At 42.5% G+C, this 16523-nt stretch overlaps 2 protein-coding genes across 3 annotated transcripts; both read right to left on the bottom strand.

The window, feature by feature from the left end:
- Window positions 1-6: 6 nt before the first annotated feature.
- Window positions 7-6296, bottom strand: DNAJC9 (DnaJ heat shock protein family (Hsp40) member C9). Of its 2 annotated transcripts, XM_074592252.1 has the most exons (5): window positions 5699-5952; window positions 5109-5249; window positions 4662-4916; window positions 3796-3879; window positions 7-3036 (listed from the first exon to the last, which is right to left on the bottom strand). In XM_074592252.1, the coding sequence occupies exons 1-5, from the start codon at window positions 5876-5878 to the stop codon at window positions 2917-2919; spliced, it is 780 nt and encodes a 259-aa protein (XP_074448353.1). In that variant the 5' UTR covers window positions 5879-5952; the 3' UTR covers window positions 7-2916. The 2 variants fall into 2 exon arrangements, with proteins under 2 accessions (XP_074448353.1, XP_074448354.1); XM_074592253.1 differs by lacking the exon at window positions 7-3036 and having other exon boundaries at window positions 3079-3879; window positions 5699-6296.
- A 239-nt stretch (window positions 6297-6535) lies between these two features.
- Window positions 6536-15322, bottom strand: TFAM (transcription factor A, mitochondrial). The gene is made up of 7 exons (XM_074592254.1): window positions 15183-15322; window positions 14949-15079; window positions 12790-12860; window positions 11351-11500; window positions 10093-10188; window positions 8949-9005; window positions 6536-7456 (listed from the first exon to the last, which is right to left on the bottom strand). Exons 1-7 carry the CDS (start codon window positions 15248-15250, stop codon window positions 7250-7252), a joined length of 780 nt encoding a protein of 259 aa, XP_074448355.1. The 5' UTR covers window positions 15251-15322; the 3' UTR covers window positions 6536-7249.
- Window positions 15323-16523: the final 1201 nt, after the last annotated feature.

Here is a 16523-nt window from a genome sequence, read left to right as displayed (position 1 = left end):
TGCTGTCAGCCATTGCTGTTTTCCCTTTACTGGGTCATGACTGGTTCATGTTGTTATAAGCAGGTACTGCAGAACCTGCTGATTTTTTCCGTTAGCTCTACAAAAGATTAATCGGGCTTTCCATAGCAGTAGTAATTTAAATTTTTAAAGCTATGTTTATATGTTTAAAGCAATACTATACTATCAAAAGCAAGCACTCCACGTGATATGGCTCAACTTAGGCAAGTTATGAATCCTGTAGTATTTGCAGCAGATATTAACACAGTAGCGTAAAAATAAGGTAGTGAACCAGAACTGGCAGTTTTAAGGGTAGCACACCACTGACTCTTCCTGCGTTATATACTTATACCTCTTCCTCAAGTGACTGAAGAAGGTCTAAGAGGCAAAAAGGAGTCTCTTACTACAAGTAGTTCCAGACAGTATTCAAGGAAAGTACATTGTCTTCCTGGTGAGATATGTCCTGGTGATTTCACAGAATAGGTCAGTCTCCCTTTCTAAAAATACCTGCAATTATACAAGATTTTTGCACTCCGCCGTGAAGTTCCACAGCCCACAGATGCACTGTAGCTTTTAGCAAATGATTTCTGCACCGTGTGACAGATGGACCGGAGGTATTCGCTATAGTTGACCTTGTGGCTCCAAATAAGATAAATACATGAAATCCAGGCTTCTCAAAACAAATGATTAGTTGAAGGTCTTACTCCCAAGCAGTAAGCACTGGACTACAAGTAAGCATAACAACAATGTGAGGATAACCACTTACTGTATTTTAACAAAGTCAGGACACTCCACAAAAACAGTTTTTCCTTTATAATCCAGTTAAAGAGCACTTTTTTCCTAAATTTCCTTATTAATATTTTCCAAATTACAATTCATAATGGGAAAAACTTGTCAGTATTCTTTACAAAGCGGCTCCCCTATTCCCCCACTGTGAGTTATGCAATCTGTCAAATATCAGCTAATAATTTTTAATCAATATTGCAGTTCTTGAGTCCAGTTGATCTGAGGATGGTCTAATCAAAAAGAAGGGAAAAGAAAGCAAAGCAGAACTGTGTAACTTTCCTTTCTAGAGGGGTAAAAAAAAAAGCTCTGGGCTCAATGTAAACCTCTGAAGTTTGCACAGAGGTAAACTGATAAAGGAAGGCCTCTATTTGTTAAATTCTTTCAAAATATCATTTCTCTTAACAGCTAAGACTACTAGAACATCGTACAGTGTGTCACTTAGTTATCTCAAGCTAACTGGAGATAACCATCCCGTGCCATTCCTCAGGGACCAAGTTATTTTTTTGTAGCCCTAGCACATAAGAGTTACAAAAATACAGAAGTGAACTTGAACAGACATCTAGTAACATAATGTAGTATTTTATAGCCTAGAGTGTGTTAAAAAAGTGAAAGCATTCTCATGATTGGGTAATTTTTGGTTTCTGTACAGATGGTTGGCACAAGGGACTTCTCCTGGGCTGTCAGGTATCTATTTTTTGTAGTAAAAGTAATGTTCAAGTCATGGGTTATGCAACACAATGACAGGCTGTACTCTCTCAGAATCCGGATAATTTTTGAAAGCAGCCAAGTAAAAGGGAACAGTTACCATCTACCTCTCGCTTCCCCCCAGGAAGCTCTATTAAATAGTCGGGTCCTGAATGGTACCTCACTGATGCAACAAGGACCTTCAACTCAAAAGTGTTCACCTTGTGGCTTGTACACCTTTGAAAAATGACCCACAAAATAAAGCCAGCCTCATTCCTCTGAGCTACAGAGTAAATTGAGAACTAGTAACCCTTCAGATTCATACCCCTGCACACTACGTCAAGTGGTTCAAAACCAGCTGAAGCAAAAACCTTCAAAGTATTTGCACATGTTACAGAAGTAATGAACTTATGAAACAACAGAACTGTTGACAAATATGAAGTAGCTAATCAGTACCATTCGGCAGCAGACTTGACTGTGATGTTATTGAAGTAACACGCAATACGTTTCTAAGCTTTGTCATGGGACATCACGAACCCTAGAAATACACAGAACCAACTCTGTTCTGTGGATTTTTAAGTTTAGTACCTCACCTCAGCGTGTTAGAGAATTTCTGCATAGTCACATGTTTGCTGCAGTCTCATATTCTTCCTAAAGCATCTGCCACAGGCAAAGACCAAACACTAGGTGGCCCTTTTATCTAACATAGCATCACCAGCACTGATGCCACAGTTAATATAGCCATATTTTCAGCTGCTATAGAAGTACGTCGTATTTACTTGACCGAAATCAGTCAAAAGAGTCAACACAATCAGTTTGTTTTGAACAGCTACTTAAAAAGCATAGAGAGCGCTGGGGAAGCAATGTAGCACAGAATTCTGCAAAAACTTCTCATTTATTAAATCTGCAATTTTCCAAAGTATCTTTATAAAACCACTAGAATATCTGAAAACCACCTGTTGAGCTGAAGTGCAAAGACCATTAAAAACAGCAGAAGGTTTGTTACAAAAGAAATGTGTGACTAGCAAAAAGATAAGGTTTCCAACTCAGAAGCTGCAGGAGCCAGCACCGAAGACTCAAAGGTGTGGGATTACATTGTTTTACCCATCAGCTGTGCTGACACCCTTTAGGTGTTTGGAAAGAAGGCGCTTTAACACAAGTTTAATAAGCACCCAGGCATCCCTAACATCACACCACTTCCTTACTGTAACAAAACTTTTCCGTCAAGAATCTGTTTGAGCTTAACTGAGGGGCATCCAAAGGATTTTGAACAGTAGCACCAGAATGCTTTGTCTTTCTTGTTCATGATGTGTTCTGTATCATACTCCCCGTCAGAGCAAGTCCACGCACACACACTCCGAAACAGTAGTCCAGAAAAACTCTGAAGTTCTCCCAAATCCATGTGTTCCCATACAAAATGATACCTGATATTTCAGCCTACAAAGTTCTTTATTTCTTTCCTTTCTTGGCTGCGGTCTTCTTTCCTCCTTTTTTAGCATTATTCCCATATTTTGCTTCCAGTTGGGCCAGAAAGTCATCCATTTCCTTCTTACGATCTTTATTTCTGCTCTGGGGGAGGGTGAAAAAGAAAATAACAACCTCAAAACTTTTATTACTTCCCAATACAGATTATTCTATTGAAGTTAGATAGCCACATAAAATCTCAGGATACATGAAGCAGGGAATACAAGCTACAGGAGGTATATTACTGTCAAGCAAAACCCAACTTGTATACTCTAGTCTCTATACCTAACTTCCAGAAGTATCAAGACAGAGGTAAAGAGTGACTATAAAAAAAAAAAATAATCACAACATAAAGCTAGGGAGAGCAAAGCAACTTCTAGTTTAGACCCAAAACTCTATTACAGTTTGAGGTATGAACATTCTATGAAGTCCCATGGACAATAAGAAAGAAGAAACAGAAAACATTCCGGAAAACATAACGTAAACAGTATGTTTCTTTCCTCGATCCCCAAGATACAAAAGCAAAGTAGTAAGACCTATCAACTTTTACATCCTCATGGAATCCCTCAGAAAGAAAGAGCCATTAGCACTCACTGTCTTAACTGCCTAAAACTAGAAGTTAAAATATTTTGATTGTGTATGCTGTAAGGATATTAGAATAACTTTTGTTAATATTTAAAAAGATGCAGGTAATAAAATACATACCATACTCTGACTATTAATTGAAGTACATGGATATTTAACATTAATGTCAGGTTTTAACCTCAGGAACTCAGAAGAGTTGCAAGGATCCAAAGATGCTCAGGGAAAATACGATTATAAGCCAGTAACATCATTATCTTCAACAGATGCAAAAAGCCTTACTTGAATCAGCGCTTTCAAGTCATCTTCTCCACCAAGGCCCAGTTCATCTTTAGTCTTTTCTGCCTCTCTAGCTTCTTTTTCCGCCTAAAATAGCAAAATAGTTTTTTTAAAAAGTATTTTGCACGTTATTTGACAAAGTCTTACAGTAGTTACCAAACGCGGGTTTTTTTGCATCTGTATACAAATAGCTGCAAGGAAGCACAAACAGTTTCCAGGTTTGGCCACAGATGAGAAATCAGTCAAAGAAAGCCCATTCTGGTTCTGCAGTTTAGTAGAGCATGACAGGTTTTTGCTGTTTCACAATGCTGAATGCCATGTACATCCCTGTTCCCCTCACCCACACTTTTTTTGTCCTAGCAGCTCTTACATTTTCTTTAACTTAAGAGAAAGGTTACTGTGATGTGCATATAACATATTCGATAGCATCTAAAAAAAAAAAAACCCAGGTTGGAGAACCCAGTTTCCATTTAGTTCAAAATGTTATTTCACACTTGCCAAAAGGCAAGCATAATGTGTTTCCCCGCCACATACACTTCTTAACTCCGGCAATTCATGGCTTTGTAAATAAACGCAAGGACATGCTAAACTGTACTAAGCCATTGTGTATAATAACGAAATAAAAGAAAGAAGTAATAGGCAACAGCCCATTACAACTCAAAAGCCTTTCACAACCATTTGGTGGGGGGGTGGGGGTGGAGAACACAGGTGACTAAATGTGAAAGTCAAAGATACTGAGCAAGATCTGTAACCCAGCAATCCTGTGGCAAACATCTGTCTTAAGAATGGTTTCATTTATTTCTACCAAGAGACATTAAAAGCTTATTATAAATAATGTTTCCCTTTGGTCCCTGATTGATATAACCTACCCGCCTTTTTCTCGCGATCATTTTCTGCTTGGCCTCTTTTACAAAACCTTTGTAGGATGGGACTTCTCCAGACTCAATGGCTTTTTCTATGATTTTCCGGATTCTTGGTTCATCTGTATAGTCTGCACACAACACGGACTCCATTATCCTGTCCATGTCACCCTCAAAATCCATGTACGCTGCTTTAATATCAGCTAGCTCTTCCTCTGAATCTTTGTAGCTCTTTTCGAAGTCTTCGATGTCTTTTACGGTGATCTGAAGCAGAGAGGCAACACATCTTGAGTTACAGGATTTATTCACCAGAAGGATTTAAGAGACAGAGTAAGAAAAACCCAGTGTTTTACACAAAGCCCATGAGGGAGACATGGTTACAACTCTGAAGTTGGGTTTCCCCTTCTTGGAGGGCTTGGTGTTCCACCGGTGCCCAGACGCCAGCCCAGCTCTCACCTTCTTGAAGAGCAGCCGCCAGTACTCCTGCCAGTCCCGATCGCCCCTCAGCGCCTCGCCCTCCTCGTCCACCCTGCCCTGCTCATCGTAGACGGCACGCTGCTCCGCATCGCTCAGCACGGCGTACGCCTTGCTCAGGATCTGCGGGGGACACAGAGGCCAGTCAGTCAGTCAGTCCATCCGTCTGTCCAGTCAACCCAGTCCGGCCATCCAGTCAGCCAGCCCCATCAGTCAGTCTGGCCAGCCCAGCTGGCCCAGTCAATCAGTCAGTCCAGCTGAGTAAAACAGTAAGTCTGTCTGTCTGTCCAGTCAGCCCAGTCAGTCAGTCAGTCCGTCTGTCTGTCCAGTCAGCCAGTCCAGCCCAGTCAGCCCGTCCGTCTGTCCAGCCCAGCCCAGTCCAGTCAGCTAGTCTAGCCCACTCAGCCAGCCCAGCCCAGTCAGTCCGTCTGTCTGTCTGTCCAGTCAGCCAGTACAGTCCAGCCCAGTCAGCCAAACCAGCCCAGTCAGTCCATCTGTCTGTCCAGTCAGCCAGTCCAGTCAGTCAGTCAGATCAGCCAGGGCCGGCCGCCCTCCCTCCCTCCCGCGCCCACCTGAAAGCGCCGCGTCGCCTCCTCCTTGTCACGGGGCTCGGCGCGGTCGGGGTGTACGCGGAGCGAGGCGCGATGGTAGCCGCGGCGGATCTCCTCGGGGGAGGCCTCCCGGCGGACGCCCAGGACGCGGTAGAGGTCGGGGGAGCCGAAGGCTGCCTCGCACTGCTCCAGCAACCCCATCCCTCCCCGTCCCGTCCCGTCCCGTCCCGTCCCGCCGCCCCGAAGGCGCCAACCGCCGCCTCTCGCGAGAGTTGGGCGGGCGGCGGCGGGACCGCGCATGCGCGGGGCGGGCGGGACGCTGAGGGGAGGCAGCGGGGCCGGGCCGCGGGCAGTCCCCCACCTCGGGGAAAATTTCGGGATTATCCTTCCTAACCTGCGCGAACCGCCCCCCCCCGCAGCAGGGGAGCCTTCCCGCGGGATGGATTTGAGGGGGAGAACAGGAAGAAGGCGGGAGGTGGGCAGAGGCCTGCAGCGGGGCGGTGCCCGGCCCGGCGCCCCCCACCTGGGTAAGTTTCGGCGGTTTTATTTACATCGGTCCCTCAGGGACCTGCCGGGAACCTGGTGCTGAGCAAGAGCCTCCTGCCTGCGACCTCAGCGTGTGTCCTCCTGCAAAGGAGGAAAGCCAGGAGCACTCAAGACACAGTTACCATCCCTAAATTTAAAATAAAAAAAAGGCAAAGGACTCCCTCTTTGGCTTTCCACCTCCCACAAGCTGTTTGTGGGTTATTCAGGAGGGATGAAATCCACTGCTCGCCTGCATTCTAAAAATACATTCTCCGAAATACCTATGGGACTTTCATTAAGACACACAGACCCCAGGAGAAATAACCAAGCAGCTCTTCAAAATACCTGTATTTATTACATCAAAACCCAAAGTTCTAACAGTTCACCATTGTCTTTTCCTTCCAGGCTGTCCCAAATGTGACAGCAGGAAGGCAAAAGTGTTTCCATGTATCCAAACAAAACCACAGAATAAAAGTCCAATAAAGATTATGTTTATACAAAACCCATATGGTCTTTAATTAAATGCAGTGTAAGTGGTATACACAGATTGACACATACAAAAAAGACAGATGCATAAAATAAAAGTTAGCATTTTCCATTTCTTGTGCCTTTTGTTGAAATGTAGAATGTTTCTCTTCACAACCGATACCATGGAGGGAATAAAACACAGCAGCATTAACTCAGATTTCAGCTCTTATTTACAGAATTTAGATGGTAGCATTGTAGAATATTCTTGCTTTCATAAAAAATTTCTTATAAAAGCTATCTGTTCTCTACCATTATTGGAGAGCTCTGCTGATGTCAGTATCACTATTCACAGCTTGATTAACCGGTTATTGTTGGACAGTCGAGGCTTCCCCTGCAATGATTAATTCAGACAGTTCCGAGAGACACTGAATCCTCTCTTACCTGATCACCTTTTTTTACTTCTCCAGCAGGCCCTTTACGGGGTTTCCAGATTTCAGTGCTAATGCCGACTGCAGCATTAACACAGCAGGAGAAAGACATCACAACCAAAGGGGAGTCAATATAAAATACTTAACCATTTTATTCTTCTGATTTTTTCAACTTTGATTTTGTCTTGCTTTCATGTGAGGAAGCTTTGGCCATTTCAGTTTCAGCAGGATTCTTTTTTGACCTTTGCTTTCTGGAACGTATCAGGTCTTCACGCCCCAGTTCAACCATTTTTGCTTCCCATGACTTCATTTCATTCTCGTACCGGACCTTATCATCTTCAGCGAGCTGCAGGTACGGCTGGAAGAAAATCGGGTATCGACAATTAGGGAAGGGGCTTTGTCAGGGTAATGAAGGCGACGCAGAACAAGACCTGTGCAGGGCACATCTGTCCTGGTTTGAGTGACACAGGACTAATTTCCCTTCTAATGCCTGGGAAAACTGCACTTTTAGAAGGCTCTGGTGCCTGAATTTGTGAAAATATTTACTTTATAGGCAGCTCTGGTGTGTGTGGGTTTCAAGGTCTCGGTGTTTTCGAGCTTCCCAGGCGCAGGGATGAGGAGGAGCGAGACCCGGGCACTTGACCCAAGCTGCCAATGGGATTATTTCATACCACGAGCACCACATTCAATATAAATTAGAAAGTTTGCTCAGGAGTTCTCTCTCTCTTCTACGATCCTGAGAACTCCTTACCCTGGTGCCGGAGCCCTGAGCCCCTCCCTTCCTTCCGAAGCCACAGCACTCGCAGTGTCCCACATTTGCTGTCCCTGCTGGGAATGCACAGCTCCCTGATGAGAGAATTGGCTCAGTATAATCCTCGTATATTTTATATTGGTATTGGGATAAATACTGGTTCTCTAGTATTACTAATGTTAATTACCTAGTCTTGGTCTATTACATCTGTTTATATTTCAACCCTCAGGTTTCCTTGTTTTTTCCCCCCGATTCCCCTTCCAGAGGGATCATCGGGTCATAGAACAATTGTGTTCACTTTCACCTCCAGCAAATTAAAAAAACAAAACATCAAACTTGCACTAAAACCTTAGCATTGAATTATGCTTATATCAACACAGGGTCGTTCCTGAAGAGGAAGTTTATTCAATATTACTCCTAAAAGCTAAGGCTTTTGGAGCACTACCTTGAGAGCTAGCTGAACAGGTATTTCTGCGCAACTACTTCAAATTTTTTTTCTGCAGAAAGAACGTGAACCTAGTGCGTGTTCTAAGTACACATTCGAAACAATCTAGAAGGGCAGCCAGGAGGAAGGATGGAAAAATACAGAACACTTGAAAATTTGGAGGTTTATTCTATTTCAGTATATATTTTCATACACACATCTGCAGGTTCCTATTTCAACATACCAAGAAACCTGGCAGAAAACTATCCCCAAGATAGATTTCTGTTGCTTTTACCTGTCAAAAGCCGTTCCATGAGCAGCAAATGACTATGCTGCCATTTAAACATATTATATATTATTAGAAAAAAATCAAACCATTGCAAATTATTCCACCTTCCTCCCTAGATGCCACTCCGCATCCATTTCCGGGCATACAGAACTGCCATCCTATCCCACGCGCTCACATTTCATCGATGCTGTGAAAGAAATAGTCACTACTATGGAAAAAAGTAATGACAATCGTTTCCAAGACACATAAATAACTTCTCAGAGTATTTTCCTCAGAACTAGTATTTTGAATAACCAAGTCTAAGATTTTCTAAGAATTTATTAATTTTGGCTAAAGTTGGTAATTTTACAATTAGACCAGAGCCTCATGGAAATCCACTGACATACCTGCTTCTGAGAATTGGACAGTTTTCGCCATGAATCAAATAACTGCTTCAGCTTTGCCTACAGGACAAAGAATATGCAATATATTAGGATTATTTCAACAGCAGACTGACCACAGAGAATGCCACACTAGTAAAAGCCAAGTATAAACCAATGTAAAAAAAAAAGCACAAAGTCACGTGGGCTTAATACCTCACCCCCTTAATGTAGGTAAATAATAAATAATATAAGGAGGAAGCAGTGTACGTTACTTAGCCTGCTGCGAAAGCAGACAGACAGAAGGGCTGAGCTGGTTTATAGCAACACAACCACATCCCACCGCGCATATTGGCTTCATTTAAACCAAGCCCTAACTTAAGCCAAGCCCACTGAAGTATTAACCATGTTTATTAACCACGTTTATTAACCACGTTTATTAACCACGTTTATTAACCACGTTTATTAACCACAGGAAACTTTGTACCACTACAGGGGTATTTTGCTGCCTGTGTCTTCAAACCGGGCCTCAGCTGACCGCAGATGCCTGCCCTGTGCATTGTTTGTTCCTTGTTTTTTTTATTTCCACCATCCCGATTTGCTGACTGAATGCACAGGGTAAGGAACATATTAGTTAGGCACACAGGGGAGGTCTTCAGCGCTTCCAGTGCAGCAATCCACCAGCACAACTTAAATCGCCCCAAAGCAGAGTGTTGCGCGCAACTTGTGACTTTGCTGAGAACTTTGCTGGAACTTGTGACTTTTGCTCTTGCACGTTCCATAACGTTGACCGTGCTACAGGAGTACAATAACCACCGCTACAGAAATGGTAGCAGACCACCACAACCGTTTGAAAAACTAATGTGTTTCTACACCAAAACAAAGAAAAGTAGAATTCTCTCCTCACAGAAGGAACAGATGAGGTCTGTAACGCTGAAGTGCAAAAAACAGGGCAAATATTCTAAGTCTGTGTACCCACACAGCGGTTTATATAGGACATGCCACCAGCAGTACAGCCAGAAGTTCACCACAGCCTAAAAAAAAAATAAACCTAAGAAAAGCAAAATCCAGATACCGAATTGTTGAACAGTTTCTTTGAAAGTCACAGAATCCGAAACAGATTTTCTCAGTACAATCTATCTATTTTAAAGAACAATCTTTCCTGGCTTACCACAGGTGAAACTCCCTCACTTTCTTGAAAGTTTTCGGACACAAAAATGTTAAAGCCGCTACGAGGTCTTTTAGGTTTTCCAAGCACAGTCATTTCCTTTAAAAACAACAAGAAAAGTTATTATCTACCAAGCATGCCTTTTTCCAAAACTAAACTTACCATTTGTCTTTATATTTTATACAAAAATCAGATTCAAATTCATATTCATTTTTTTTTGAGTTTTATTCTGTAAACTGGACTGTACGTCAAGACGCTTCGGTTGTTCTCACCGCTTGTCAAGACTAATGCTAAACTATATTAAGAAAAGCTAACAACTTCAATTTTCAGACATCGGACATTAAAAAAAAAAAAAGAAGGCATTTTAAAACTGAGTCTTACTTCAGCTATGTCTTCGAGAAACCAAAGACCGTTACTAAATCCACTAGGTTTCTGCTATCCGAGTGCTCTGCTGACAGGGATGATGCTGAGCGAGGGAAAGTACAGCCAAATGATGGATGCGCTTACTTCCTCTAAGCAGGGGTATTTTAAACCAAATTAATTTCACTTTTGCCAATCGGGGCAACATCACACCAGCAGTTTAATTCGCAGAAATGAACAAGCCGTAAGTAACCCCTTCAACCCATTCTGCCAGTGGACAAACCGTACTATTGTACCTTTACAGACAGTTCTGTCTCTCAGGATTGATAAATAAACCAGCTGAAAGGGAATAGGGAAGATGACCTGTATGAATTAGTCAATAAAGGACACTGAGAGAGGCGTCTAATTCACCATGTCAGCAGCTACACAGGCAGCAAAGTGTCAGAATCCAAAGAAAGGAAGAAATAAGGCTACTTCAAGCAGCTAACAGCATGTAGGGGCCAGTGAAGTAACAGACACACAGCCTTTCTGAAAGCTATTTCTGTATGTCTTCCCAACCAAAGAAAGTGCTGCTGGTTCAAATGTCTTTTATTGCCCATCATTCCTCAGGCAGCTTTAGGAATCGAAGAAAAAAAACACAGAGAAGCCACCTGTGAGCACAAAGATATGTGCCAGTTCTGCTCTTCAAGCGCAGGAAAGCCACTAAAATTACTGCTAACACAGGCAATTATTTTAGTCCATGGATTTTTTTTTGTTTTGTTTTGGGTTTGTTGTTTTCTTTTTTTATTATTCTGAAAGTCGCTTTTATATTTCTAAACATGCCTCAACTCTGCTCTGTATACTAGACAAATAGACTTCAGGTTCCTTGAGAAGAAGGAAACCTGATCTTCCAAATACTTACTCTTTTTGCCCTGAACGATCTTCTTTTTGCCAGTCGTTTTCTCCTTTCTTCTTTCAAAGCCGCAGCCTGGGCTGGAGTTAGCTGTGCTTTGTACGCGGCCAACTGCTCTGAGTATTTTTGCCAGTCTGTCTTTCTAGCGTCCTCGTAAACCTGCAACGCAAACCATCACCAGCCTTAAATAGATGCTTTCAGTCAGAAGCATTTTACCATTAAACAAGCTAATGCTCCTAACCTAATAAAAAATATTACAGACTACACTGGAACATAACATTTTTAAAGTATCGATTTCAATCTGTTTGATTAGCAGAATGGATTCAGAAGAATTCACAAAACCTGTGCTCTTTGCATGAATTATCTCAGTAAATCTGGTAACAGCAGATGAATCTCCAGACGCAGCTCAAAGTAATAAGCATCTTCCATACACAAAGGAAGGATGGTTGAAGTGATTAATTACTCCAAGCGCATATACCCACTGCAGCACACAAGTGCTCCAGTCACTGAAGACGTTCCTACATGGGTCAGTAACAGGTACAAGAGCATCATAAAATCATGGCCTTGGTACCAGGGCACCAAACATCCAGGCAGACCTGAAAAATCACCATCCCATTCTCTGTTTCAGACATACAAATGAAAAGGCATATTTTATACTGAGGCACAACAGAGCCAGAAGTCCAGAAGGGATGTAAGAGCACTCCAATTCTATCGAACAAAGATATTACTTCAGCTAGATAGAAAACTGCAATTAGTTACTAACTGAATCTATTCCTAACGGCAATCAAGGAAGAACGACTGTTACTTTGCTATAAATGGCACTTATAATCAGCAATGGTTCGTTAGCAATTCACAGAGTTGTTTTACATTATCCCTTGAAACCGCCACTTCAAAAGAAAATTCCCTACTTACGACAAAAAATAAGTTAGATGAAACTTAAAGTCACCTGTAAGTTAGCTCTCTAGTTACTGTCTAACCAGCAGAAAAAAATGTTGGTCCTTTCATCAAAATTAACTGAGGTTTTGCCTCGCTTATGCATATGAAAGCAGAACAACTTTACAATACTTATGTTGTTATACATGTAACGCACACATATATAATTACCACTCATAAAGAAATGAGATATCAGTTCCCAGCCCGACAGCTGCTCAGAGCGAGATCTGTCTCATTTGTTTCTCCGGCAACAGATTAAAAATACTAAAAATAAGGTCATGTGTAGAAGTAACAAAGTATCTTCCCCTGAGTGCTTTAAAGCTCTCAATTCTCTTCAGAATTGTTTTTATGTCTGAACCTTTATATGCAAGTGCTTTTTATTATTGTTTAAAAAAAACAAACCAGGAATAAAAAAAACGCACCACAAAAAGCACAGAGGACACCAAATCAAGTAAAACAACCGCAAAGACTCCACTCTACTGTTCCAAGTACACAGGGCAAAGATACAAACTTACCTGCTTCTGGGATGCTGGCAACTCCTTCCAAGCACCTGCTATTTTTTTAACCAGCTCCATGTTGCTCATTTCTGTACATTGAAATTTGAAGGCAAGAAAATAACAGATCAATACTGTATCTTTACTAACCTCCTTCAATTTTTCCCAAGGAAGGCTGTCACTAGTATCTTTTTCCTGTACAAATATATTTGCAGGGGGGTTGGAACTAGATGATCTTTAAGGTCCCTTCCAACCCGAACCATTCTGTGATTCTGTGATAAAACTTAGTGTCACAGTTAAAAAGGATTGTAGTATTTGGGGGGGAAGAGTTCCTGCTCTTGGTTCAAACTTGAATGAAGCACATACTTATAAACTGAAGCACCATCTCAAGACAGACAGCTATTACCACTCCACAACAGTCCTTTTTTTTTTTTTTTTTTTTATATATTTTGAGCTGGATCCTTTTCTATACAATGCAAGATGGTTTGAACTTGTGAGGGAGGCCAGGGAAGAAACCCAAACCCAAAGTAAAATTTCCAGTTCTCAGGTTTTTTGGCAAAAGGAGCCTTCTGGATTCTTCAAAGCAAGCATAACGTGACCTTATCCCCCAATACAGCAGACGTGCTTGATCTTTATTTTAATAAAGCCCTTTATTTACAATATCATTCATCAGAAGTAAGGTTAAAGAAAAAGTAATTTCCTTCTCCCACAAACAAAATTACAGTGACTTGAATTTGCTCTGGTTTTAGCTGACTGCTTTGACCCTGGCCCTTGCGCTATAATCATTTAATGATGTTTCTAAGCCAGACCTGAATTTGTGAAGGGAAAAAAACAAACCAAACCAAACCCGAGGGTGCGGAAACAAGATACAAGTTTTTCTTTTCTTGAAAAATCCTTTACAGGCTTTCCCTCTGCTTCACACTAAAAGAAAAAAAACTTTCTCTCTCCCACCTCAAATGTAAAGTTCAGCCATCTCAACAGTGGAAAACCAGAACTAATCTCTTATCAGTAACCTGACTTCCAGAATTCTGGAAAAAACAAGACAGATGGGGAGATTTTAGTCCAAGTACGCCAATTTAAAAACCTTTGCAAATACGACGCTTTGCCAATGATAAGAGAAAACAAATAAATTATCAGGTTATCTATTAGAACAAGAAAGCCCAAAATTCTCAATTTGCACATGAGATAAGAGTACATCTATTGGCAGATTATTCAAATTTTGGAAACATGTGGAAAACACTGGTGTGACAGGTAACTACAGTAAGCTCGGCCAGTTCAGTTCTCAACCTTTCAGACTGTTGAACTCTTGAACTACCAAGCAGAACAGGGTATCCACTCGTTCCCCCTACTTAAATTTACCTCATGACTTCCCCGATATGACAACAGTTCTTTAAACATTTTAACATTCCTTTCAACAGTATTTTCAAACTCAGCACAGCTTTCCATTTTGCTGCTCTCTGACAAGAGGGGTGACAGTATTGCCTATAAATGAAGTTTTTTATCATAAATTAAGCATATCCACAGAAAACCATTTTTCTCTAAACACATTTACTTTTTCTCCCATATACACTGAGGCAACCCAGTATGTGGAGTTTTTAAATTACTAAGCATTAAAATAAAACCACACACAGCTCATTACAACTGCATACTTCAAATACACACAGATTTGAAAATGACTGAAAACCACAAATCACTGTTAACATATATTGCCCAGGTGAGCTTTTTCTTCAAGCCTTTTTAAAGTTACATGGAAATGATTACTTTTTGGAGTTATTAAGTACAGAAGAGCGAGCTGACAGGTGTACAGGCATCGAGTGTGGCAATACTGAATTTACCTTTGGGATGCTAATGGATAACTGGGGGGGTTTGGTCTCCAGAAATGGGGGCGATTGACTTTATGGCGTTTCGCTTTACAAAGTGGGACTTTGTTCCAGTTTTATTTTTACGCCACACGTTCTGGAGGCAAAACACGGTACGCAGCTAAAGCGGCAGCAGCTTTATGACAGAACCTCTGGCGCACCTGACGCGCTAAGGCTCTATATTTCTAAAAGCAGAACAAAGCCAAGCGGGCGTCCTCTCCTTCCCTTCAGACCGCATACCTAGATTTCGGGATGGGATTTTTTTGCCTAAAAGCAGAGCAGTTTTCTTTCAGGAAACGGGTTTTCCTTCAGGAGACGTACCTGGGTTTTTCTGCCTAAAAGCAGGACGGTTTTCCTTCAGGAAGCGGAAATAGGCCGTCAGAGGCCGCTTCGGGCGCTCCTCCGAGCTGATCCCCCTGCTGAGGCCCCTCTCCGCCGAGCCGCCGCAGGCCCTGCACACAACGCCACCGCCGGTTACCGACACTGCCCGCCGAGGAGGGTGCCCCCCTGCCCTCCCCACAGCCCCGGAGCCCCAATCCCCCCCCCGCCCCGCACCTGAGGAGCCGCCTCCCGCCGCCGAGGAGGGCCGCGGCCCGCCCCAGCAGCGCCAGCGCCGCCGCCATGCCGCCCTCCGCGCCGCCGCCGCGGGGCAGGCTGGGAGCGCGGCCGACGCGATGACGTCAGGCGGCGGGGTGGGGCGCAGGGCGGCAGCTCCGCCCCTTTGGGCGGTAAAGGCCGAGCCAAGGTGACCCCGCGGCGCTGCCAGTGTCACCCTCCCGGGGGACAATGTCACCCCCGCCCGGGTTAAACACCCGCCGGCACGGGCCTAAGGGAGCCTCCGAGGGGACAACAGCCGTCAAGAGAAGGAGACAAGGGATTTCTTCCACGTTTATTGGGAGAAAACAATACAGAGCTGGGAAATTAACGAAGTTGATTAAACAACCAAAAAAAGGCAGTTTCACCCATTTCTAGCTGGTGGCAGCCGAGATGACACATGAAACAGGTGACACCGCTCCTGGGGAAAAAAGGGGGAAAAAAGGATGGGGAGGGAATGGCGTTTTTTTTCCTATCACAGTGAACAGCCCAGGATGGAGCAACCTTTCAACCACTGCTTTTTTCTGCTGTACAATAGCATTAAAAGACAAACGATGAATATAACTGGAGATGCTGATCTCCGTAGATCAAATCTGACCCACTCTTTGAAAGACCGAAATTTTAAGTAATAATGTCTTTATCCCAAGTTTTAAGTAGTAATGTCTTTATCCCAGGTATCACTTCAAAAGCAGAAAGGCAGATCACAAGAATCATAAAGGCTACACCTGTTAAGACAATATTTTTTTTAGAAGTATATAAATAGGCTTTACTTATCATTGCTCCTTGTTTTCTCCATCATCCTGCTGGTCTTGCCCTGTGATGGGAAGTCATTCTGGCACAGAGCAGAAAAATTACCAGCTGAATGAAGTACAAGTGTTTTCAAGTGTTTAACACAAGAAAGCAAGTATTATTCCAAAATGCATATCAAACTTCCAAGTTTCTTCCAAAATGCATATCAAACTTCCAAGTTTCACACAGTTCAATAATACAGATATTGCAAACATTTAAATAACTTCCAGTACTACCGATCTAGGGAAAAAATAAACGCTCTGGGAACACATTCCAATGGTCAGTTTCCTACCACCATTTCAGCAATAAGTACAAAAAACGCTCTGCCTTCCTCACTACATCCGCCTAATTCAAGTATAATGAAGCGCTCATTTGAATAACAACCCCCCCACCTTTACTCAAGCTTACAATCTAAAGTGAATGAGGATATTTTAAGATCAATAGAGCTGCTCTCCATCAGGCTTTGGTTTCAAAACAACCTCATCGGTACATCACAGATAAAAAAGGCAGCGC

The sequence above is a fragment of the Larus michahellis genome, chromosome 6 (assembly GCF_964199755.1).
Source record: "Larus michahellis chromosome 6, bLarMic1.1, whole genome shotgun sequence".
In the NCBI taxonomy this organism is placed as follows: Eukaryota; Metazoa; Chordata; class Aves; order Charadriiformes; family Laridae; genus Larus; species Larus michahellis.
Note: the sequence above shows the minus strand (reverse complement) of the source record. Positions and strands in the feature narration are given on the sequence as shown.